This window comes from Amblyraja radiata, chromosome 5 (genome assembly GCF_010909765.2).
Source record: "Amblyraja radiata isolate CabotCenter1 chromosome 5, sAmbRad1.1.pri, whole genome shotgun sequence".
Lineage (NCBI taxonomy): Eukaryota > Metazoa > Chordata > Chondrichthyes > Rajiformes > Rajidae > Amblyraja > Amblyraja radiata.
In genome coordinates, this window is record NC_045960.1 from 108,088,138 (window position 1) to 108,113,264 (window position 25,127).

A 25,127-nucleotide genomic window follows, 5' to 3' on the forward strand; every position below is an offset into this window, starting at 1 on the left:
GAAGCCAAGTAAGCTACAAGCCAGTACGTCTTTGTTGTGTGGGAGGAAACCGGAGCACCCGGAGAAAACCCACGCGGTCACGGGGAGAACGTACAAACTCCGTACAGACAGCACCCGTAGTCAGGATTGAACCCGGGTCTCCGGCGCTGTGAGGCAGCAACTCTACCGCTGCGCCACCGTGCTGGTGTTCTTCTGTATTTTAGTAACTTCTGCACAATCTCCAAATTGGCTTCTCAGGTGTGAAGCACACCTTTTGTCGAACCGCTTGGACACAACAAAGCACGTCGGCAACAAGGCAACCCAGGCACCAAACAGAAAATTCCCTCTGAGAAAATGCTGTCGTCAATTTAAATTGTGCATGAACTTGCTTATTAATGAACTATCATTGTGCCACAGCTGACAATAGACAATAGGTGCAGGAGGAGGCCATTCGGCCCCTCGAGCCAGCACCGCCATTCAATGTGATCATGGCTGATCATCCACAATCAGTACCCCGCCTTCTTCCCATATCTTTCAGAGCTCTATCAACCTCTCTCTTGAAAGCATCCAGAGAACTGGCCTCCACCGCCCTCTGAGGCAGAGAATTCCACACACTCACAACACTCTGTGTAAACAAGTATTTCCTCATCTCCGTTCTAAATGGCTTACCCCTTATTCTTAAACTGTGACCCCTGGTTTTGCACTCCCCCGACATCAGGAACATGTTTCCTGCCTCTAGCCTGTCCAAACCCTTAATAATCTTATATGTTTCAATGAGAACCCCTCTCATCCTTCTAAACTCCAGAGTACACAAGCCCAGCTGCTCCATTTGGAGTGCATACTGTCGTTGTGTCCTTGGGCAAGACACTTCACCCACCTTTGCCTGTGTGTGAATGTGTGTGAGTGATTGGTGGTGGTCGGAGGGGCCGTAGGCGCAGATTGGCAGCCACGCTTCCGTCAGTCTGCCCCAGGGCAGCTGTGGCTACAGAAGTAGCTTACCACCACCGAGTGTGACTGAGGAGTGAATGAATAATGCGATGTAAAGCGCCTTGAGTATTAGAAAGGCGCTATATAAATCCCATCCATCATTATTGTTATTATTTTCTCAGCATATGACAGTCCTGCCATCCCGGGAATTAACCTTGTAAACCTACGCTGCACTCCCTCAATAGCAAGAATGCCCTTCCTCAAATTTGCCTTGCTTACAGTGCCAGAGACCCTGGTTTGATCCCAACTACGGGTGCTGTTAGTACGGAGTTTGCACGTTCTCCCCATGACCGCATGGGTTTTCACCTTGATCTTCGGTTTCCTCCCACACTCCTAGGACGTGCAGGTTTGTAGGTCAATTGTCTTGGTATGAATGTAAATTGTCCCTAGTGTGTGAAGGACAGTGTTAATGTGCGGGGATCGCTGGTCGGCACGGTCTCGATGGGCCGAAGGGCCTGTTATCGCGCGGCATCCCTGAACGAAACTAAACTTAAAACATGCTCCCTGATCCACCGATTTTCTCCAGCAGATAATTTTGTGCTTCACTATATTATATTTTTGCCTGCACTCCCTGTTCACAAATACTTTATTTAGATTTTGAACTTGTTGCTCATTTCTTCTAGCTGGGTTGGTTATGAGAAACCGGATTTCCGAGGGCATCAGTACGCACTTGAAGAAGGAGAGTATCGGGCGTGGGATGAATGGGGAGGATACAATGGACAGCTTCAGTCTCTGCGTTTCATCCAAGTTGTGAGTACCCCTTGTTTAAATATACATCATTTAATCATGCACTTGTATCTTGCAAATGGCTCGATTGTAGAGGTGTCGGGGGTTATGGGGAGAAGGCAGGAGAATGGGGTTAGGAGGGAGAGATAGATCAGCCACGTTTGAATGGTGGAGTAGACTCGATGGGCCGAATGGCCTAATTTTACTTCTATAACTTGTGAGAATAAATTAACTCTTGAGTTGGTATTTGGCAGCTGGCTAAAGTTAGTCGGGGTAGATGTTGAAGTGTATCTTCAAGGTGGGAAGAGTGATAAAGAGGGAACTTTAAAACTTTGGATTTTGACAGTCGATGGTATGGCTGTAATAGTTTAAGTAGATGCAATTGAAGGCCCATCAGGATGCAAAATTGGAGGAATGCAATAATCTCAAAGGATTTGAGGCTGGCAGAAGTCGTAGCAAAATGCAGAACTGAGAATGTGGAGACCTTCGGACTATCTTTGATCGGACTTTTCTGGCATTATCTTTCACTAAACGTCAATAGATCATAGGTGCAGGAGTAGGTCATTCGGCCCTTCGAGCCAGCACCGCCATTCAATGTAATCATGGCTGATCATCGAATGGCAGTGCTGGCTCGATGGGCCGAATGGCCTACTCCTGCACCTATTGTCTATTGATATAATATTCTCTATCCAGTCAAACAATGCTCTGGAAATGTTTATTGCTTAATAACTTTGTTCATAAGTATATTACACTCTCTGTTCAATCAAACAGTGTTATGTGATTTTTATTTATTATTTAATACATAGGATTTGTCAAATCCAGTGATGATAATGTACAACGAACCAAACTTTTATGAAAAAGCTGGAAACATTGAGGTACTGGGACCGGTTCCAATAATGGAAGAGACTGTCCATGGATCGAGGACAATGTCTATAAATGTTGTCAGTGGAACGTGAGTCTGACTTGTGTGCATTTAAATAAATGGTCAAATAGTCAACTTGTAGCGTCTACCTGGTGGTTAGGCCACTCTTGCTATGCGATCCTCGGCAGTCACGGGACGTAGTCACGGGATTTATAGACAATAGGTACAGGAGTCGGCCATTTGGCCCTTCGAGCCAGCACCGCCATTCAATGTGATCATGGCTGCATCCCCAATCAGTACTCCGTTCCTGCCTTCTCCCCATATCCCCTGACTCCGCTATCTTTAAGAGCCCTATCTAGCTCTCTCTTGAAAGCATCCAGAGAACCTGCCTCCACCGCCCTCTGAGGCAGAGAATTCCACAGACACACAACTCTTTGTGAGAAAAAGTGTTTCCTCGTCTCCGTTCTAAATGGCTTTAGGGGTGTGCCCTAGTATATAGGAACTGACCTTCCCTCTCTTGCTCTCTTCTGCTTCCTCTCACTTCATGAGAGTGTCCTGCCACCGAGCCCACGAGGCAACAGCCTCTCAGCAACAACAACGACTGTTATGTTCGAGTGCTGAACGTGCATGTATTTCCAACCTACAATGCCTGAATAAACAGAATCCATTTATTCACCACGTTTGTGCCTCTACAAACTTTACCTCCACAGTAACAATATTGAAACGAAGAACTCGAATCAATTCAGTTCTGTAATTTCACTGAAATTGATTTAACGGTTTAGTTTTAATATTTTCAAGTGTACTAAAGCTGTGTTTTGCATGGTATCCAAATTGGATGAGACCATCCATAAATGCAATCGTGCTTGAGTACAAAAGGTGGAGCAAGGGGAAAGATATTGAGCACAGAATTATAGTTCTCAGCATTGTAGCGCATCAGTTCCATAGACAAGGTTTAATGTCCACAACAGGAGTAGAGGCAAGTCGGACAGTGCCCTAGCTCATGGAAGGACCGTGCAGAAGCCTGATTACAAAGGGAAGAAGTTGTTAAATCTATAGATAAGCGCAAAATGCTGGAGTAACTCAGCGAGTCAGGCAGCATCTCTGGAGAGAAGGAATGGGTGATGTTTTGGTTCTGGACCCTTCGGGGGGCAGGGGAGTGGAGGGGGCAGGGGAGAAGGAAGTGAGAGGGGGGACAGGGGAGAGGTGGGTGGAACGGGGGAGTGGAGGGGGCAGAGGAGAAGGAGGGGGGAGGTGGAACAGGGGAGAGGGGCGGACGGGGAGAGGGGGGGGGGGGGTCTGAGGAGGAGGGAGAGAGACTGTTCTGTGGAGGTTACCTAAAGTTGGAGAATTCAATGTTTATACCATTGGGCTGTAAGCTGCCCAAACGCAATATGAGGTGCCCTTCCTCCAGCTTGCATGTGCCCTTGCTCTGGAAATGGAGGAGGTCCAGGACAGAGAAGTCAGGGTGTGAATGGGAAGGGGAGTTAAAATGATGAACAAGCGGGAGATCTGGCAGGCCTTGGCGTACCCAGCGCAAGTGTTGAGCGAAACGGTCGTCCAGCCCACGCTCGGTGTTACAGTGCACCTCATATTGCTCAGTTCCTCTTCCTCTTGCGTATGGCGTGCACAGCCTAAAGTTGCCAGACAACTTGTTCTGTTTGATCTTATTTGATTGTGCACGCTGGGTTGATTGCATTCGTCGTGGCAGGGCGGCCCACGCGAAGGTTGCAATCTCCCACCCCCGTAAACCTCAGTAATACATTACAAGTCTGTTCTCGTCTTCAATTTCAGCTGGGTTGCGTACGAGAATACAGATTTCACGGGAGAGCAGTACATTCTGGAGAAGGGGCAGTACAGCACCTTTGAAGACTGGGGTGCAGCGAATTGGACCATCGCTTCGATTCAACCTGTTCTAGTGGTGGGTCACCTTTCCATTCACCTTTCATGCAGTTGAATTGATTTGATGAGGTGCTCTTCCTCCAGCTTGCATGTGCCCTTGCTCTGGAAATGGAGGAGGTCCAGGACAGAGAAGTCAGGGTGTGAATGGGCCTGAACATCGGGCCGCCCGGGGCGGCGACTGCGGGTGCTCGGAAGGCCCAGACCACGGATGAACATCTGGGAAGATCGGAGGGGAGGCTGGCTGGACTATGGTGCCTTCCTCACCGTGGGGCCACTGTGTTATGTTGTGTCGTGGACTTACTGTGTTTGTGCTTTTCTTTTTTTAATTCAATTTTATTTTTAATATGTTTTATTATTTATTTGTTTTTATGATACTGCCTGTAAGGAAAATTCATTTCGTTGTCTCTAATTGAGACAATGACAATAAATTTGAATACAATACAATTCCAAGCACTGAGCAGAAGAAGCTAATGGGCGGCACGGTGGCGCACCGGTAGAGTTGCTGCCTCGCAGCGACAGAGACCTGGGTTCCACCCTGACTACGGGTGCTGTCCGTACTGAGTTTGGACATTCTCCCCGTGACCTGCGTGGGTTTTCTCCGGGTGCTCCGGTTTCCTCCCAAGCTCCAAAGACGTAGGTTAATGCCGGAAGTAAGAGATTCACAGTTCCGTTGTCGTTACAAATGATGATTAAACACTCTTGGGCAGACAAAAATGCTGGAGAAACTCAGCAGGTGAGGCAGCACCTATGGAGAGACTGAAGAAGGGTCTCGACCCGAAACGTGGCCTATTCCTTCTCTCCAGCTGAGTTTCTCCAGCATTTTTGTCTACCTTTGATTTTCCAGCATCTGCACTTGTTTCTTAAACATTAAACACTCTTGACTTGCTTGGCTTGGATATCTTGGGTTTCATCAGCTTTTGACCAAATGCAGCATCAGGGAGCTTTGGCCGTTGGTGGTGGCGGCAAACTCTCTGGGTCACAGGGAGATCGTGCAAACACCACACAGACAGCACTTGAGGTCAGGATCAAATGACTGTCTGACAGCTCTTCCAGCTGCACAGCTGTTCCACATAATAAATAATCTTAATCTATGAACGCTGACAAATTGATAAGGCAGATAAGATGCTATTCGTGATGCATGACATGGTGATGTATACAAGCATACCTTCATAAGATCTGCCTTTTTATTTCAGGATACAATGGATCATGAACAGTCTAAAATCAAGGTATGGTGTAATGTTCTGTATTTTCATTCACTTTTGTTCTATCAAAGAAATTTATCGAGGTTCTTGAAACTTCAAATGTCGATTTACTCAAATGTAGCCTGTCCCACTTGGCAATTTTTTTTTCCGGCATCATTGACTGAAGTATCGGGTCACCAAAGAATTTGTGGCGTGATGACTTTTTTCAAATGTTTTGGTTCGGGGGCAGGGGATGTTCAAAATCTTTTGGCGACACTGATATGACGCCGGCAGTCGCCGAAACAAATCGCCAAGTGGGACAGGCTCTTAAGACTTTTTATAATCCACAGTATCTATGGTTTGAAGCAAAAGTGGATATGGAGGGATGTTAATCACATGCAGGCAGAGGGGATTAGTTTAACTTGGAATCACGTTGTACAGGGCCCTAGTGAGACCACACCTGCAGTATTGTGTGCAGTTTTGGTCTCCAAATTTGAGGAAGGACATTCTTGCTATTGAGGGAGTGCAGCGTAGGTTTACAAGGTTAATTCTCGGGGGATGGAGGGACTGTCATTTGCTGAGAGAATGGAGCGGCAGGGCTTGTACGCTCTGGAGTTTAGAAGGGTGAGAGGAGATCTTATTGAAACATATAAGATTATTAAGGGTTTGGACACGCTAGAGGCAGGAAACATGTTCCCGATGTTGGGGGAGTCCAGAACCAGGGGCCACAGTTTAAGAATAAGGGGTAAGCCATTACTGGAGATGGTCTTGGAGGGGAGGATGCTCCTCAAACTGCGGAGCATCCTGGACAATACAGCTCACCCCCTCCATGACACACACTGGTCAACCTGAGGAGCACCTTCAGCAACAGACTGGTTCCACCAAGATGCAGCACAGAACGCCACAGGAGATCCTTCTTCCCTGTGGCTATCAAACTGTACAACACCCCCCCCCCCCCCCCCCTTTGTGTCGTGGGGTAGACTGAGATTGACTCCCACACCTCCTCAATCTTTGCACATCCCCAAAGCATTATCACTGGTCACTTTATTTTCATGTTTCATGTATGTGATTTTTATGACTGTCAGAAAATTTAATTTCCCTCCTGGGATAAGTAAAGTCCTATTGTATTCTATATCATGTGCTATATATCTGAGTTTCAAGTGTATTGCATGCTTCTTAACACTGGTTAAAATTTATCTTGAGCAGGTGAACTTGTTTTCTGAGCCAGAACTTCAAGGCAGTGTACAAATTGTCAACATGGACACAGTCCATTTTCCCGATGGATTTTCACCCAAGTCCTTTGAAGTTCTCGCTGGCAGGTGAGCAGCATGAACTGAATGAATGAATAAGTTTATTGGCCAAGTATTCACATACAAGGAATTTGCCTTGGTGCTCCGCCCGCAAGTGACAACATGACGAAGAAAGCGAATGGCAGGTTGGCCTTGATGACAAGAGGAATTGAATATAGGAGCAAAGAGGTCCTTCTGCAGTTGTACAGAGCCCTAGTGAGACCACACCTGGAGTATTGTGTGAACTTTTGGTCCCCTAATTTGAGGAAGGACATTCTTGCTATTGTGGGAGTGCAGCATAGGTTTACAAGGTTAATTCCCGGGATGGCGGGACTGTCATATGCTGAGAGAATGGAGCGGCTGGGCTTGTACACTCTGGAGTTTAGAAGGATGAGAGGGCATCTCATTGAAACATATAAGATTGTTAAGGGCTTGGACATGCTAGAGGCAGGAAACATGCTCCCGATGTTGGGGGAGTCCAGAACCAGGGGCCACAGTTTAAGAATAAGGGGTAAGCCATTTAGAACGGAGGAGAGGAAACACTTTTTCTCACAGAGAGTTGTGAGTGTGGAATTCTCTGCATCAGAGGGCGGTGGAGGCCGGTTCTCTGGATACTTTCAAGATAGAGCTAGATAGGGCTCTTAAAGATAGCGGAGTCAGGGGATATGGGGAGAAGGCACGAACGGGGCACTGATTGGGGATGATCAGCCATGATCACATTGAATGGCGGTGCTGGCTTGAAGGGCCAAATGGCCTACTCCTGCACCTATTGTCTATTGACAAACAGTGACAGTTAGGAAAGACACATAAAACATTAAACATTAATAATAAAACATTATTGATTAAACATGTGAATTAAATAAAATACCAGAGCAAAAGGAGGCTGCAGATTTTTGGTTATTGAGTAGAGCTACTATTTGTGGAAAAAAGCTGTTTTTATGTCTGGCTGTGGCAGCTTTGACAGTCCGGAGTCGCCTTCCAGAGGGAAGTGATTCAAAGAGTTTGTGGCCAGGGTGAGAGGGGTCAGAGATGATCTTACCCGCTCGCTTCCTGGCCCTTGCAGTGTACAGTTCGTCAATGGAGGGATCAGAGCCACAATCTGGGGTGGCACGGTGGCGCAGCTGTCCACGGGTGCTGTCTGTATGGAGTTTGCATGTCCTGGAACTCCAAACTCGAGAGCATTGTGCAAATGCCTCCAGCGGAAGGAAGGCCGCTGTTCTGGATGATTGGCCTCCACTGCCTGCAGGCAACACAAGGAGTGCAGAAGGTTAAGGGGGGACTTGATAGAGGTCTTTAAAATGATGAGAGGGATAGACAGAGTTGACGTGGATAAGCTTTTTCCATTGAGAGTAGGGAAGATTCAAACAAGAGGACATGATTTGAGAATTAAGGGACAGAAGCTTAGGTGTAACATGAGGGGGAACTTCTTTACCCACAGAGTGGTAGCTGTGTGGAATGAGCTTCCAGTGGAAGTGTTGGAGGCAGGTTTGAGGGTTATGGTCTGAGTGCAGGTAGATGGGACTAGGGGAAAATAAGTGTTCGGCACGGACTAGAAGGGCCGTGATGGCCTGTTTCCGTGCTGTAATTGTTATATGGTTATATATGGTTATAATGAAATGCAGATGCTAGAAACCTGAGCAAAACGCAAAGCTCATCAGAGACAGAAGCATAATTAGGCCATTCGGCCCATCAAGTCTACTCCACCATTCAATCATGGCTGATTTATCTTTCCCTCCTAACCCCATTCTCCTGCCTTCTCCCCATAAACTCTGACACCCGTATTGATCAAAGAATCTATCTATGCCTTAAAAATATCCATTTCAAAATATCCATGCCTCCACAGCCTTCTCAGGCAATGAATTCCTCAGATTCACCACCCTCTGAGTAAAGAAATTCCTCCTCATCTCCTTCCTAAGTGACCATCCTTTCATTCTGAGCATGTCACCTCTGGAGTAAATGTGTAGGAAGGAACTGCAGATGCTGGTTTGCACTTTGCACTGAACATGTATCTACAGTCACGGTGGCGCAGCGGTAGAGTTGCTGCCTTACAGCAAAATGCAGCGCCAGAGACCCTGGTTCGATCCCGACTACGGGCGCTGTCTGTATGGAGGTTGTACGTTCTCTCCGTGATCTGCGTGGGTTTTCTCTGAGATCTCCAGTTTCCTCCCACACTCCAAAGACGTACAGGTTTGTAGGTTAATTGGCTTGATAAAAATGTAAAAAAGAATTGTCCAGTGTAAAATTGTCCAATGCTGAGTGATGCTCTACCTAGAACGTTTCAGCGTTCTACATCCCGATCCAGACCGTAAATGGTTTGATTGTAATCCTGTTTTGTCTTTCCACTGAATAGTTATCATCCTGGTTCAGGAATAGCTACTTCCCCACAGCCATCAGGCTATTGAACTCAACTCAAACAAAACTCTGAACATTAATAGCCCATTATCTGTTTATTTGCACTTTATCTGCAAGCATCACAACAAAGGCTTTTCATTGTACCTCAATACATGTGACAATAAACTAAGCTGAATTGAAGATCAACACAAAATGCTGGAGTAACTCAGCAGGTCAGGCAGCATCTCTGGGGTGGGGGGGGGGGGGGAAATGGGTGACATATCAGTCGAGACCCTTCTTCAGACTGAGATGCTGCCTCCAGAGATGCTGCCTGACCCACTGAGTTATTCCAGCATTTTGTGTCTTAAGTTCTGAAGTAACTCAGCGGGTCAGGAGGCATCTGTGGAGGGAATGGACAGGTGATGGGAGACCCCCTCTCACTGTTCCCCCTCTATGATTACTGGTGCCCTCCTGTTCTCGTCCACCATCACTTGCCAGGATTTATCCGGTCTCCAACTCTCTTCCAGCTTCCCCCCCCCCCCCCCCCCCTCTCCCCAACCACCACTTACTACAAACAGTCTGAAGAAGTTTACCAGCATGAAACATCTTTTATCCATTCCCTCCAAGGATGCTTGGACATTGTGTACTATAAATGTACACTCTGGAATTTAGAAGGATGAGAGGGAATCTTATTGAAACGTGTAAGATTATTAAGGGATTGGACACGCTAGAGGCAGGAAACATGTTCCCGATGTTGGGGGAGTCCAGAACCAGGGGCCACAGTTTAAGAATAAGGGGTAGGCCATTTAGAATGGGGATGAGGAAACACTTTTTCGCCCAGAGAGCTGTGAATCTGTGGAATTTGCTGCCTCAGAAGGCTGTGGAGGCCGATTCTCTGGATGCTTTCAACAGAGAGTTCGATAGAGCTCTTAAAGATAGCGTAGTCAAGGGATATGGGGAGAAGGCAGGAACGGGGTACTGATTGTGGATGATCAGCCATGATCACAGTGAATGGCGGTGCTGTGTCAAAGGGCCGAATGGCCTACTCCTGCACCTATTGTTTATTGTGGGCTCCCCCTTTCCTGAGTCACTGATGAGTCTGCTTTGTTCTGTACATGTCCATTGTCCCCCTTCCCTGACTCAGTCTGAAGAAGGGTCTCGACACCTATTCCTTTTCTCCAGGGACTGCTGCCTGACCCGCTGAATTCTTCAGCACTTTGTTTTGGTAATGGCAATTCGGGAAGGGGCCTAATTGTGGACCTTGCAAGCTAGAACTATATTCTGCATTCTGTATCTTCCCCTTTTCTCTCCCTACTGCACTTGAGTTTCACATGATTGCATTTATGTATAGTATTATCTGATTGGAAAGAATGCAAAACAAAGATTTTCATTGTACCTCAGTACACATCACAAAGATACAGACTCCACCTCCACCTCACGCTGCCTCGGCAAGACCACCAGCATAATTAAGGACCAATCTTGCCTCAGTCACTCCCCTCTTCTCCCCTCTCCCATCAGGCAAGAGGTACAGAAGTGTGAAAACGCACACCTCCAGATTCGGGGACAGTTTCTTCCCAGCTGTTATCAGGCAACTGAACCATCCTACCACAACCAGAGAGCGGTCCTGAACTACTATCTACCCCATTGGAGACCTTCAGACTACCTTCAATCGGACTTTATTGGATTTTTGTGAAACTTAGAGACATTTAAACTATCTTTAGTTGGACTTTGCTGGATTTAACTTGCACTAAACGTTATACCAAGGGTTCCCAACCTTCACCTACCCAGGGGGGTAAATTTGTTGATTCTGGATTTGTACATATTTGTTCTCAATGACTGACTGTGTTTGGTTCATCATTAGTTGTTCATAAATAAGTAAAATAATATTGTTAAGTGCTATTAAAGTTGCCAGGGGTAAACGGGACGAAAAAGGTTGGGAACCCCTGCGTTATAAGCTTTATCTTGTATCCGTACACAAGTTATATATACACACACACACACACACACACACTGTACACAAATGTTATATATATATATATATATATATATACACACACACACAGGCAATCAAGCCGATTGTCTGTGTGTGTGTGTGTATAACTTTTCCGCTGACTAGATAGCACGCAATAATAAGGTCGACAAAAATACTGGAGAAATTCAGCGGGTGAGGCAGCATCTAAGGAATAGGTGATGTTTCGGGTCGAGACCCTTCTTACACAATGATAAGGGGTAGGCCATTTAGGACTGAGATGAGGAAAAACTGTTTCACCCAGAGAGTTTTGAATCTGTGGAATTCTCTGCCACAGAAGGCAGTGGAGGCCAATTTACTGGATGTTTTCAAGGGAGAGTTGGATTTAGCTCTTAGGGCTAACAGAATCGAGGCATATGGGGAGAAAGCAGGAACGGGTTTTGGATGATCAGCCATGATCGTATTGACGATAGACAATAGGTGCAGGACTAGGCCATTCGGCCCTTCGTGCCAGCACCGCCATTCAATGTGATCATGGCTGATCATCCCCAATCAGTACTCCGTTCCTGCCTTCTCCCCATATCCCCTGATTCCGCTATCTTTCGAGATTGAATGGCGGTGCTGGGTCGAAGGGCTGAATGGCCTACTCCTGCACCTAATTTCTATGTTTCTATCAAAATATATGTAACGATAATAATCTAAACTAATAAACTTACTGTAAACAGGAGCCAGAGACTGTGTGTGATTTAAACACATCTTTAATGAGCACAAAACTTAGCAGCATTATGGACGACAGATTGTCAGTGCATCCTAGCTGCTCGAACTGGCAGTGTCGGGAACGAGTGTTAGTATAAGTGTCATAGTGGGGTGGAGTTAGTGATGCTGGCTTATGTGTGATTGGTTCACATGCATCATCAATCTACACTTACAACCTAAACTAACACCCAGATCTGCAAAATGAATATTAACTGCAACTGTAAAATCAGATCCACAAAACACCACAGGAAAATAGTCGCTATAACTTATGAACTACAGGCAAATGTGGTTAGAGGGAGATTCCTTTAGACTTTTAGTAAACTAGCCATAATTTTTGACATCATTAATATTTTAATTTGTAGTGCTCAGAAAGAGATTTTTTTTAAAAATTACGTTAATCCATTAATTGTTTGTGACTCTTTTTGCAGTTGGGTGGCTTACGGTGCAGAGAATTTCACTGGTAACCAATACATACTTGAGGAAGGAACGTGGCCTGACTTGACAGCCATCGGATGTACAGCTGATGCGTGTATCAAATCCGTTAGGGCAGTAAACCTTGTAAGTATCACTTTGATATTTAGAGTCATGCAGTGTGGTAACGGACCCTTCTGCCCATCTTGCCCCAACCGACCAACACCGCCCCATCCACCTGCCTGCGCTTGGCCCATATCCCTCTAAACCTGTCCTATCCATGTACCTGTCTAAATGTTTCTTAAATGTTCTTTAAACCTCGCGTGGTGGTACAGCTGCTGCCTTGTAGCACCTGAGACCCGGGTTCCATCCTGACCTGCACGTCTTTGGGATTGGGAGGAAACTGGAACGGGGAGAACTCAGTACAGACAGCACCCGTAGTCAGGATCAAAATAGAATAGTAGAATAGTTTCTTTATTGTCATTGTAACATGAACCATGTACAACAAAATTTAAAAATGTCAGCCAGTCAGTGCACCATTCAAACATTTCTAAAAGCTAACGATACATACAAGGTAAAATATTAAAAAAGCTAAACAACTAAAATAAATATCATGAAAATAACACGCATAAACACCCAGCCCTACATCCTTCTGTCGATTTCACAGTGTACCACAGTCCCTTAGTATGTATCGCCCCTGCGTTCCTTGGCGGCTACATTTAGTGCCTTTATAGCAGTGGGGTAAAAACTGTTTTTAAGTCTGTTTGTCCTTGTCCTTGTCGATCTGTACCGCCTGCCTGACGGCAACAGTTCAAACAGGGAGTGCCCGGGGTGGGAAATGTCCTTTATAATACTCTGGGATTTTTTGATGCAGCGGGAACTGTATAGGTCCTCCAAGGTAAGGAGAGGGTAGCCCACAATCCTCTGGGCGTTGTCAATGGCCCTCTGGAGCGCTTTCCTCTGAGCCGCTGTGCAGCTGGTGTACCACACGCATACACAGCATGTTAGGATGCTCTCAATGGAGCACCGATAAAAGGACAGCAGCAGTCTCTGAGTGATGTTATTCTTCCTGAGCACCCTCAGGAAGTGCAGTCTCTGCTGGACCTTTTTCAGCAGCGCAGAGGTGTTCACGCTCCACGTCAGGTCCTCCTCAATATGGATTCCCAGGAAGCTGAAATCCGCCACCCTCTCCACACAGTCCCCTCTGATAATTAATGGTACCATGTCCGTTTTAAGACCAAACCCGGGTCTCTGGTGCTGTGAGGCAGCAACTCTACCGCTGCGCCACTGCGTTGCCCTGTATTAATCACAGAAAGTTCTTAGAAATGTTTAGTACAACTTACATCTACTTGTAGACTTGTATCTCTAAACTAAACTAAACTAAACCATGCTGGTGTGCTAATTTAGTTTAGTTTAGAGATACAGCGCGGAAACAGGCCCTTTGGCCCACCGAGTCTGCGCTGACCAGCGATCCCTGCATATTAAGATCATCGTACACACACTAGGGACATTTTTTACATTTACCAAGCCAATTTACCTACATACCTGCATGTCTTTGGAGTGTGGGAGGAAAGCGAAGATCTCAGAGAAAAGCCACAGGGGGAACGTACACATTCTGTACAGACTGCGCCCGTAGTCGGGATCGAACCTGGGACTGCAGTGCCACTGTAAGGCAGCAACTCTACCGCTGAGCCACCGTGACTAAACTAAACATGTTTAGTTTCCATGCCTCATCTCTAAACTTAACACCGCAGCATGGAAACGGGCCGTTCAGCCCAGAGTCCACGCTGACCAGAGATCACCCCTCCACGCTAGTTCCGTCTTATTCTACTTCGGCATCCGCTCCCTACACACTGGGGGCAATTTACAGACGGCCAATTAACCTACAAACCTGCACATCTTTGTGATGTGGGAAGAAACCAGAGCACCCGGAGGAAACCCACGCGGTCACCGAGAGAACGTGTAAACTTCACACAGAGAGCACTTGAGATCAGGATCAAACCAGGGACTTTAGTGCTGTGATACAGGCACTCGACAGCTGCAACAATGTGTTGCCATTATAAAGGCACTCACAAGGGAGCAGAATTAGGCCATTCGGCCCATCATGTCTACTCCGCCATTCAATCATGGCTGATGTATCTCTTCCCTCTCACCCCCATTCTCCTGCCTTCTCACCGTAACCCCCGACACCCGTACTGATCAAACTTTCTTGTCACTATCAACAACACGTGTATGTCCATTGCTCAATATCTCTGTTTGAGCAACACTTTTACACATAAGGATTTGTCGTGGCATCATGTGCGGCACAGATGGGCCTGTTTCTGCGCTGTAGTGTTCTATGTTCTATCATTGCTTTCCTCTTTTTTTTTCTCATGAAAGTTAATTGAAACTTTTTCCTTGTTTTCAGTGTTTCTCCACGCCAGGTATAACACTCTTTGCGCGAGAGAATTTTGAAGGAAAGAGAATTGAGGTGGTTTCCGAACTACTGAACCTGAAGCTGGAAGGATATGATACTCGTGTTCTGTCAGTCAAAGTTAATGGTGGAACGTAAGTAAAAACTGCTCCACAGCATTTGATACATGGGAGCTGCTTTTCCCTGCCAGAGACCCTGGTTCGATCCTGACTACGGGTGCTGTCTGTACGTTCTCCCTGGGACCTGCGTGGGTTTTCTCTGAGATCTTTTCTCCCACACTCCAAAGACGTACTGCATAGAGTGAAACAGGCCCAACTTGCCCGCACCGGCCAACATGTCCCCATCTACGCTAGTCCCACCTGCCTGCACTTGGTCCATATTCCTTCAAACCTGTCCTATCCATATACCCGTCTAACTGTTTCTTAAACGTTGTGATAGTCCCAGCCTCAACTACCTCCTTATGCAGCTCGTTCCATATACCTACCACCCTCTGTGTGAAAACGTTACCCCTCAGATTTCTATAAAATCTTCCCTCCTTCACCTTAAACCTATGTCCTCATCCACGCTCTGGTCACATCCCGCATCGATTACTGCAACGCCCTCCTCACTAGCACCTCCAATAAACTTCATCATCGCCTCCAATGCATTCAGAACTCTGCAGCCCGGATCATCACCCGCACCAGATCATCGGACCACATCACACCCATCCTCACTCAGCTCCACTGGCTCCCTGTGCACCACCGGATTAACTACAAGATTTTACTGCTGACCTTCAAAGCCCTACACCACCTTGCTCCCCAATACCTCTCTGACCTGCTGCTACCATCCATACACTCCTTCCCGGTCACTTCGTTCCTCCTCAGCTGCAATTTTAACTGTCCCCACATTTAGACTCAGCACCATGGGTGCCAGATCCTTCAGCTGCTCTGCCCCACGTCTCTGGAATACTCTCCCACCTCCCATCCGTCACCTGGACACTATCGATCAATTCAAATCACAACTCAAAACACACCTGTTTAGATTAGCATACCCGACATAACTTCCACCATGTTCACCCTGATTTTAATGACTTAAAATGTTTTGTGTATTTTTTGTTTTTTGTTTTTAATCAACTTGATTTTAATATTGATAAATGTATTGTGATTTTATGTCCTGTAAGGTGTCCTTGGGTGTCCAGAAAGGCGCCAGCAAATAAAATGCATTATTATTATTATTATTATGTCGTCTGATTCTCGATTCTCCTACTCTGGGCAAGAGACTCTGTGCAACTACTCGATCTATTTCTCTCATAATGTTGTACACCTCTATAAGATCATTCCTCAACCTCCTGCATTCGAACAATTAGAATCCCAGCCTGCTCAACCTCTCCCTATAGCTCAGGCCCTCGAATCCTGGCAACATCCTCGTAAATCTTCTTTGAACCCTTTCCAGCTTGACGACATCTTTCCGGTAACATGGTGCCCAGAACTGAACGCAATGTTCTAAATGCAGCCTCGCCAATGTCTAGACTTTAGAAATATATACTGTGGAAACAGGCCCACAGTCCGTGCTAACCAGCGATCTCCTGAGACCTGGCAGCATCCTCGTAAATCTTCTCTGCACCCTTTCCTGCTCGTGACCTCTCGTTCGAGACTCGTTCACAAGTAAAAAAATATCTCGACATCTACTCACCCTGCAGCCTAATAAGAACACTTTAATACCAACCAGCACATTAATATAAACCCATTCAAACTCAACATGCTCACTCCATTGTGGAATGGACACATCCAACCCAAAATTAGACAGGATTAAACCAACAATCAGTATAACCTGTTATTAACATTTAAAAAAGACACAAAGTGCTGAAGTAACTCAGCGGGTCAGGCAGCATCTCTCTAGGAACATGCATCGGTCTCTCCATGTCTTCCTGAGATTACTCCAGCACTTTGTGTTTGACTTAACATTCCAGCATCTGCAGTTCCTGTGCCTCTGTAAAACATAACCTCCCCCCCGCATAAACCATGCTGACTGTCCCATGATTTTGATGATGTGTGCCCCTGAAAATATTCTCCAATAATCTCCCTAGCACAGATATGAACTCATTGGCCTACACTTTGCTGGTGTTATACCTATTGTCCTCCTTAAAAAAAAAAGAAGGATCAACATTGGCAATTCTCCAGACCTTTGGCTATCCAGAACCAGGGGCCACAGTTTAAGAATAAGGAGTAAGCCATTTAGAACAGACTAGGAAAGAATTTTCACACAGAGAGTGGTGAGTCTGTGGAATTCTCTGCCTCAGAGAGCGGTGGAGGCAGGTACTCTGGATGCTTTCAAGAGAGCTAGATCGAGCTCTTAAAAAAAAAAAAAAAAAAAAAAAAAAAAAAAAAAAAAAAGCGGAGTCAGGGGATATGGGGGAAGGCAGGAACACGGTACTGATTGGGGATGATCAGCCATGATGACATTGAATGGCGATGCTGGCTCGAAGGGCCGAAAGGCCTACTCCTGCACCTATTGTCTATTAAAGATGCACTGAACTCTGTCAAGCCCCCAGCAACCCCTTCAATTGCCCATCTCAATACCATGGGATGGATGATCGCAGAGCCATACTGCATGGAAACAAGCCCTTCAGCCCAACTTGCCCATGCAGACGTACCCATCGACACTCATCCCACTTGTCCACAAAAATGCTGGAGAAACTCAGCGGGTGCAGCAGCATCTATGGAGCGAAGGAAATAGGTGACGTTTCGGGCCGAAACCCTTCTTCAGACTGATGGGGGGTGGGGGGGAGAAGGAAGGAAAAAGGGAGGAGGAGGAGCTCGAGGGCGGGGGGAGGGGAGGAGACAGCTCGAGGGTTAAGGAAGGGGAGGAGACAGCAAGGGCTAGCAAAATTGGGAGAATTCAATGTTCATGCCATCCGGACGCAAGCAACCCAGGCGGAATATGAGGTGCTGTTCCTCCAATTTCCGGTGTTGCTCACTCTGGCAATGGAGGAGACCCAGGACAGAGAGGTCGGATTGGGAATGGGAGGGGGAGTTGAAGTGCTGAGCCACCGGGAGTTCAGGTAGGTTATTGCGGACTGAGCGGAGGTGTTCGGCGAAATGATCGCCCAACCATCAGTCTGAAGAAGGCTTTCGGCCCGAAACGTCACCTATTTCCTTCAATCCATAGATGCTGCTGCACCCGCTGAGTTTCTCCAGCCTTTTTGTGTACCTTCGATCTTCCAGCATCTGCAGTTCCTTCTTAACCACTTGTCCACGTTTGGTTCATATCCCTCTAAACCTTTCTGATCCATGTACCTGGCCCAATGTATTTTAAATGTAGTTATAGTACCTGGCACATCTACCTCCTCCAGCAACTCGTATCACCATCCTGTGTGGAAAAAGTTACCAACCAAGTTCCTATTACCGTATTTCCTGGCAATGAAGACGCACCTGTGTCGAAGATGTGCCCCCATTTTGAGTTGCTAAATTTTGAACATAGAATTTCTTACGCTCAAAAATAAAAAAATTAAAAATAAAGAAAATGACAATTCAATTTGCCCAAGGCTTCCAGATCTCCTCCATTCTGAATGACTGAATGGGTGGGGGATGGAGGGTGACGGCAGGTGGAGAGATGGTGGGGGAAAAAGAACATCGTTCTTGATGTTGCTGTACTGAGGGATTAGCCAAGTCTATCTTTCTTGGCTAACAACCAAGACGCAGGTAAATTTTCGTGCCTTATATTTGGGTAAAAAATTGCCGGAAAATACGGTAAATCTTTCCCCTCTCTCCTTAAACCCGTGCCCTCTGGTTCTTGATTCCCCTACCCCGTGTAAAAGACTCGATGCATCTCCCTTATCTATTCCCCTCGTGATCTTACACACCTCTATAAGATCACCCCTCATTCTAAACCCAACATTGTACATGAAGATGTGTAAATGTGTAAACAGTGTGATTTTCCTGGATGATACTTAAAGCTCCGTTTTATTTATTTTTTTACACACCATATCTTGGTACATGTGACAATAATGAACCAATGCCAAACATATTTTGTTTCTTTGTAAAACAGATGGGTGGCGTATGAGTGCAGTAACTACAGAGGCCGACAGTTTTTACTACAGCCCAGTCAGATACCCAACTGGCATCAACAAACTGGATGGCACAGAATTGGGTCTTTGCGTCCCCTGGTTCAGGTCAGTGCACATGGGAGAGTCTAGGACCAGAGGGCACAACCTCAGAATAAAAGGACGTACCTTTAGCAAGGAGATGAGGTACTGATTTTGGATGACCAGCCACGATCATATTGAATGGCGGTGCTGACTCGAAGGGCCAAATGGCCTAATCCTGTACCTGTTTTCTATGTTTCTAATTTCTTTAGTCAGAGTGGTGAATCTGTGGAATTCATTGTCACCGACGGCTGTGGAGGCCAAGTCATTGGGTATTTATTAAAGGTACAGATTGACTGATAATTCATTAGTGTGGGTGTCAGGGGCTATCGGGAGAAGGCAGGAGAATGGGGTAGAGAGGGAAAGATAGATCAGCCGTGATTGAATGGTGGAGTAGACATGATGGGCCGAATGGCCTAATTCTGCTCCTATCACTTATGAACTTAAAGATTTGTTCTGTAAAAACATTTGAGCTAAAATTGTATCTGAGAAGGGTCCCACCCTGAAATGTTTCTATCCATGTTCCCCAGAGATGCTGCCTCAACAGCTCAGTTACTCCAGCACTGTGTGTCTTTTCTGTTAAACCAGCATCTGCAGTTCCTTATGTCCACATTTGAGTAATATGACTTGACAGACCCAGGTTCAGTGTGAGGTTTGCATGTTCTCCCTGTGACAAGAGTTTCTGCTGGATGGTCCAGTTTACAGGGCAAAGGCAGGAGAATAGGGTTGAGAAGGGAAATTAGATCGGCCATGATTGAATAGCGGAGCAGACTAGATGGGCCAAATGGTCTAATTCTGCTCCTATGGCTTATGGTCTTGTTTTTGTGTGCAGTTTTGGTCTCCGAGTTTGAGGAAGAACATTCTTGCTATTGAGGGAGTGCAGCGTAGGTTCATAAGGTTAATTCCCTGGATGGCAGGACTGTCATTTGCTGAGAGAATGGAGCGGCTGGGCTTGTATACTCTGGAGTTTAGAAGGATGAGAGGGATTCTTATTGAAACATAGATTATTACGAAGGGTTTGGACACGCTGGAGGCAGGAATGATCAGCCATGATCACATTAAATGGCGGTGCTGGCTCGAAGGACCGAATTGCCTACTCCTGCACCTATTGTCTATTGAAACGTTCCCGATGTTGGGGGAGTCCAGAACCAGGGGCCACAGTTTAAGAATAAGGGGTAAGCCATTTAGAATGGAGATGAGGAAACACTTTTTCACACAGAGAGTTGTGAGTCTGTGGAATTCTCTGCCTCAGAGGGTGGTGGAGGCCAGTTATCTGGATACTTTCAAGAGAGCTAGATAGGGCTCTTAAAGATAGCGAAGTCAGGGGATATGGGGAGAAGACAGGAACGGGGTACTGATTGTGGCTGACCAGCCATGATCACATTGAATGGAGGTGCTGGCTGGAAGGGCCGAATGGCCTACTCCTGCATCTATTGTCTATTTTTCCTCCCATATCACAAAGATTGGTTGGATAATTGGCCTTTGGAAACTATTACATGTATGTATCGATGAGTGGTCAATTATGGGGGAGTTGATGAGACCAGAGGGAATTTTTTTCAAATGGGATTCATGTAGGATGAGTGTGAATGGGTGGTTGATGGCAGGCACAGACCCGGTGGGCCGAAAGGCATATTTCCATACTGTATCTCTAACTCTATAATTATTTAATGTAAAATAGCTCTGGAATTTAAAGCTGTTTGTTGTTTAATTCAGTTTGAGTTTAGCTTTTCATTGTACTGTGTACCTCGGTACAGTGAAAAGCTTTTGTTGAGTGCTAACCAGTCAGCGGAAAGTCAATACATGATTACAATCGAGCCGTCCACAGTGTGCAGATACATGATAAAGGGAATAATGTGAATAACATTTAGTGCAGGACTGCAGTAAAATCCGATCAAAGATAATCCAAGGATTTCCAGTGAGGTCGATAATAGCTCGGGACTGCTCTCTAGTTGTTGGTAGGATGGTTCAGTTGCCTGATAACAGATGGGAACAAACTGTGCCTGAATCTGGAGGTGAGCGTTTTCACCTCTTTCACCTCTGTACCTCTTGCCTGATGGGAGAGAGGAGTGACTGGGGTGTGACTCATCTCTGATAATGCCGCTGGCCATGCCAAGGCAACGTAATCAAGGACGAGTCGCATCCTGGCCACTCCCTTTCTGATATTAAAAATCTGCTTTCCCATGTATGGTACAACTTTAAAAAAAGAAAAATGCCTGGAAAATTACTAATGGCTTATGTTAATGTTGGAACTCTTTCGTCTGCTTATTTCTGGTGCAGTTTAATGTAGCTGCAAGGACCTGCTGATGCTGGTTTGCAAATAAGACACAAGGTCTGGAGTAACTCAGTAGGTCAGGCAGCATCTGAGGAGAACATGGATATGTGTGGTTTAGGATCAGGTCCCTTCAGTTTGAAGAAAGGTTCCGACTCAAAACTCCTGCACTCCGTGAAACGTCGCCTACCCAGTTCTCCAGAGGCTGCCTGACCCGCTGAGTTACTCCAGCACTCTGTGAAACGTCACCTATCCATGTTCTCCAGAGATGCTGCCTGACCCGCTGAGTTACTCCAGCAATCTGTGTGTCGTTTAAAAAAAAAAATCAACATTGTCTGTATCTATGTAACCTAAGAACTAATCGAAACATAGAAAATAGGTGCAGGAGTAGGCCATTCGGCCCTTCGAGCGTGCACCGCCATTCAATATAATCATGGCTGATCATCCAACTCGGTATCCTGTACCTGCCTTCTCTCCAAACCCCTGATCCCTTTAGCCACAAGGGCCACATCTGACCTTCTTAAATATAGCCAATGAACTGGCCTCAACTACTTTCTGTGGCAGAGAATTCCACAGATTCACCACACTCTGTGTGAAAAAAAATGTTTTTCTCATCTCCAATACTGTTTATTTGTCATTTGAACCTCACATGACGTTCAAACGAAATTTGGTAAAAGACTTCCGCCTTATCCTTAAACTGTGACCCCTTGTTCTGGACTTCCCCAACATCGGGAACAATCTTCTTGCATCTAGCCTGTCCAACCACTTAAGAATGTTGTAATGTGAAGGAAGATTAATATTGTACATTAAACTTACAATGGCTTACAATAAACTTACAATAGTCCAAGCATTAAAATAAGTTTCAAACATTTATGCTGATGAATTTATTCCCTTTTACAGAGGCGAGTATACTTCAGGGTACGAAATCGAGACAGTGGAGCATATTTGACACTGACTGGGGAACTCAGTGATATAAAGATGATTCGAGCACAGGCTCTAGAGGGTACAGGAATGGATGATCAAGTCTGGTTCTACCAGGATGGCTACATCAAAAGCAAGGTACTGTTGATTAATTAAAATAGAATGCTACTGAAGTTTATAGTGCAGTAATTGTAGTCGGGCTGAAGGGCCTGTTTCCACGATGTATGACTCTCTGACTCCATCACTAGCAGTGGTGACTTTTTTTTAAACCACATTTTGGAGAGAGGGATTGGGAAACGCATTTGATTTAAATTCAACTAACTTGTACGTCTTTGGATTGTGGGAGGAATCCGGAGCACCCAGAGAAAACCCACGCAGATCATGGGGAGAATGTACAAACTCCGTACAGACAGCACCTGTAGTCGGGATTGAACCCGGGTCTCTGGCGCTGAGAGCTAGCAACTCTACCGCTGCGCCACCGTGCCGCCCGTTAGCGGGCTTTAGAGCGAGAGAAAGTTAGACTCGTAGAGCTTGAGAATTGGTCTTTTGGTGCTATCAGTGAGTTCTGAAGGTGTCCAATCACGTCTCCCGATGGCAGAAACATTACACTGTAAAATGTACATGGTGTGATTTATATAAAGAAATCATCTTGAGACAATTAAAAGTGACCCATTACATGATTAATATTATTAGGGCGGCACGGCGCAGTGGGGCCCCTCTGGAATTAGGTGGCGCAGCGGTAGAGTTGCTGCCTTGCAGCGCCGGAGACCCGGGTTCAATCCTGACTACGGGTGCTGGTCTGTACATAGTTTGTACATTCTGCCCGTGACCTGCGTGGGTTTTCTCCGAGATCTTCGGTTTGCTCCCGCGCTCCAAAGACGTGCAGGTTTGTAGGTTAATTTGTAGGGCAAAAGGGGGCAGGAGATAGCTCTGTCGGATAGCATTAAGGACAATCCCCAGAGATTATATAAATACATAAAGGGGGGAAACGGGCAACTAGAAAGAGAGTGAGACCCCCTCAGGAATCAAAGTGGTCACCTGGGTGTGGTGACGCTTCGGAGTATAGAAGTGAGATCGACCGATTGACCAAATGGTACCAGCACAATAACCTGGCTCTCAACACCAGCAAAACCAAGGAACTGATTGTGGACTTTAGAAGGTGTAGGATGGGGACCCACAGTCCCGTTTATATCAACGGGTCGATGGTAAGAAAGGGTCAAGAACTTCAACTTCCTGGGCGTGCATATTTCCGAAGATCTTTCCTGTTCCCAGTAAACTGATGCAATTATAAAGAAAGCACATCAGCGCCTCTACTTCCTGAGATTACGGAGAGACTGTATGTCAAAGAGGACTCTCTCGAACTTCTACAGGTGCACAGTAGAGAGCATGCTGACTGGTTGCATCGTGGCTTGGTTGGGCAACTTGAGCGTCCAGGAGCGGAAAAGACTACAAAAAGTAAACACTGCCCAGTCTCTGACCTCCCCACCATCGAAGGGATCTATTGCAGTCGCTGCCTGAAAAAGGCTGCCAGCATCATCAAGGACCCACACCATCCTGACCATACACTCATCTCTCCACTGCCATCAGGTAGAAGGTACAGGAGCCTGACATCTGGTACATCCAGGTTCAGGAACAGCTTCTTCCCCACAGCCTTCAGGCTATTAAACTCACCATCAAACAGACTCTGAACTATAACAGCCAATTGCACTTTATCTGTTTATTTATGTGTGTGTGTGTGTATATATATGGTCTATGCTATATAGACACACTGAACTGTTCTGTATTTATGCTTACAATATTCTGTTGTGCTGCAGCAAGCAAGAATTTCATTGTCCTATCTGGGGCACATGACAATAAACTCTTGACTTGATCCATCACACCATCAATACTTGTTTTGTGTTCTTCAGTCATGTTTGGCTACTCTTTCTGTTTCTCGTTGTCATTGATTTCAAGTTTTCTTCCTTTTCTCTTGCTTTCTCTCAGATAGCAGAAGATTGCTGCCTGGATACAGCCAGCAGCTTGATCGGTGCTGGTTCCAGGCTGGGCGTTTCAGTACTCCACAGTAAAGAGATTCATATCTGGAGTATCAGTTCAGACGGAGTCATATGGAGCAATGCTAGGACTGGGCTGGTTATTGATATTAAAGGTAAGAGATGGTCTATTCTCTAATTCTCTGCTGTATTGCCGATGCAAATACATGTTTACCCTACAATTACAGCTAGTTTTATAGCAATGCAAATAAAACTCTACACCAAGAATGCTGGAGTGTTCTCCCTGCCATCCCATGCACACTACTCCTGCTGTCGGCACAGTGGAGCAGCGGTAAAGTCGTTGCCTCATAACATCAGAGACCCGGGTTCCATCCTGACTATGGGTGCTGTCTGTAGAGTTTGTACGTTCTTCCCGTGGCCGCTTGGGAGGCCTACTGGTGCTCCAGTTTCCTCTCGTATAACAAAGACATACAGGTTTGTAGGTTTTAATTGGCTTCCGTGAATTGTCCGTGGTTTGCAGGATAGAACTAGTGTACGGGCGATGGCTGATCGGTGCAGACTTGGTGGGCCGGGGCCTGTTTCCACGCTGTATCTCTAAACTAAATTCTAGATTAAACTGAAGTCAGTTGTACAAGATGTTGGTGAGGCCGCATCTAGAGTATTGTATTCATTTTGGTTAGCCTGTTATTAGAAGGAATGCTATTAAGCTGGAAACCTTGAAGCAAATGGTGGCAGGACTCGAAGGCCTGAGGTATTGTGAGCTGTTTGTTGGGCAAGCTGGGATGTTATTACTTGGATTGCAGCAGACCGAAGGGTGATCTTATAGAGGTGTGCAAGATCATGAGGGGAATAGACAGAGTGAACGCACACAGCTTGTAAGTTATAAGAGCAGAATTAGGCCATTCGACCCATCAAGTCTATTCCACCATTCAATCATGACTGATCTATCCCTCTCCTGCCTTCTCCCCATAACCCGACAGCCGTACTAATTAAAAAAAACCTGGCAATCTCTGCCTTAAA

The 25,127-nt window shown here is 46.0% G+C and overlaps 1 protein-coding gene across 1 annotated transcript in view; it reads left to right on the forward strand.

Annotated features, from left to right (window-relative positions):
- The window catches only part of crybg1 (crystallin beta-gamma domain containing 1), an 84,476-nt gene extending 60,051 nt beyond the window's left edge, over window positions 1-24,425 (forward strand). Inside the window, exons 11-20 of the mRNA XM_033021931.1 lie at window positions 1,590-1,716; window positions 2,499-2,644; window positions 4,346-4,472; window positions 5,647-5,679; window positions 6,841-6,953; window positions 12,408-12,537; window positions 14,798-14,937; window positions 18,830-18,953; window positions 22,096-22,254; window positions 24,100-24,425. Coding sequence (XP_032877822.1) covers window positions 1,590-1,716; window positions 2,499-2,644; window positions 4,346-4,472; window positions 5,647-5,679; window positions 6,841-6,953; window positions 12,408-12,537; window positions 14,798-14,937; window positions 18,830-18,953; window positions 22,096-22,254; window positions 24,100-24,285 — 1,285 coding nt within the window. The 3' untranslated portion in view covers window positions 24,286-24,425. The remainder of the gene's footprint in view (window positions 1-1,589; window positions 1,717-2,498; window positions 2,645-4,345; window positions 4,473-5,646; window positions 5,680-6,840; window positions 6,954-12,407; window positions 12,538-14,797; window positions 14,938-18,829; window positions 18,954-22,095; window positions 22,255-24,099) is intronic.
- The last annotated feature ends 702 nt before the right edge of the window (window positions 24,426-25,127 follow it).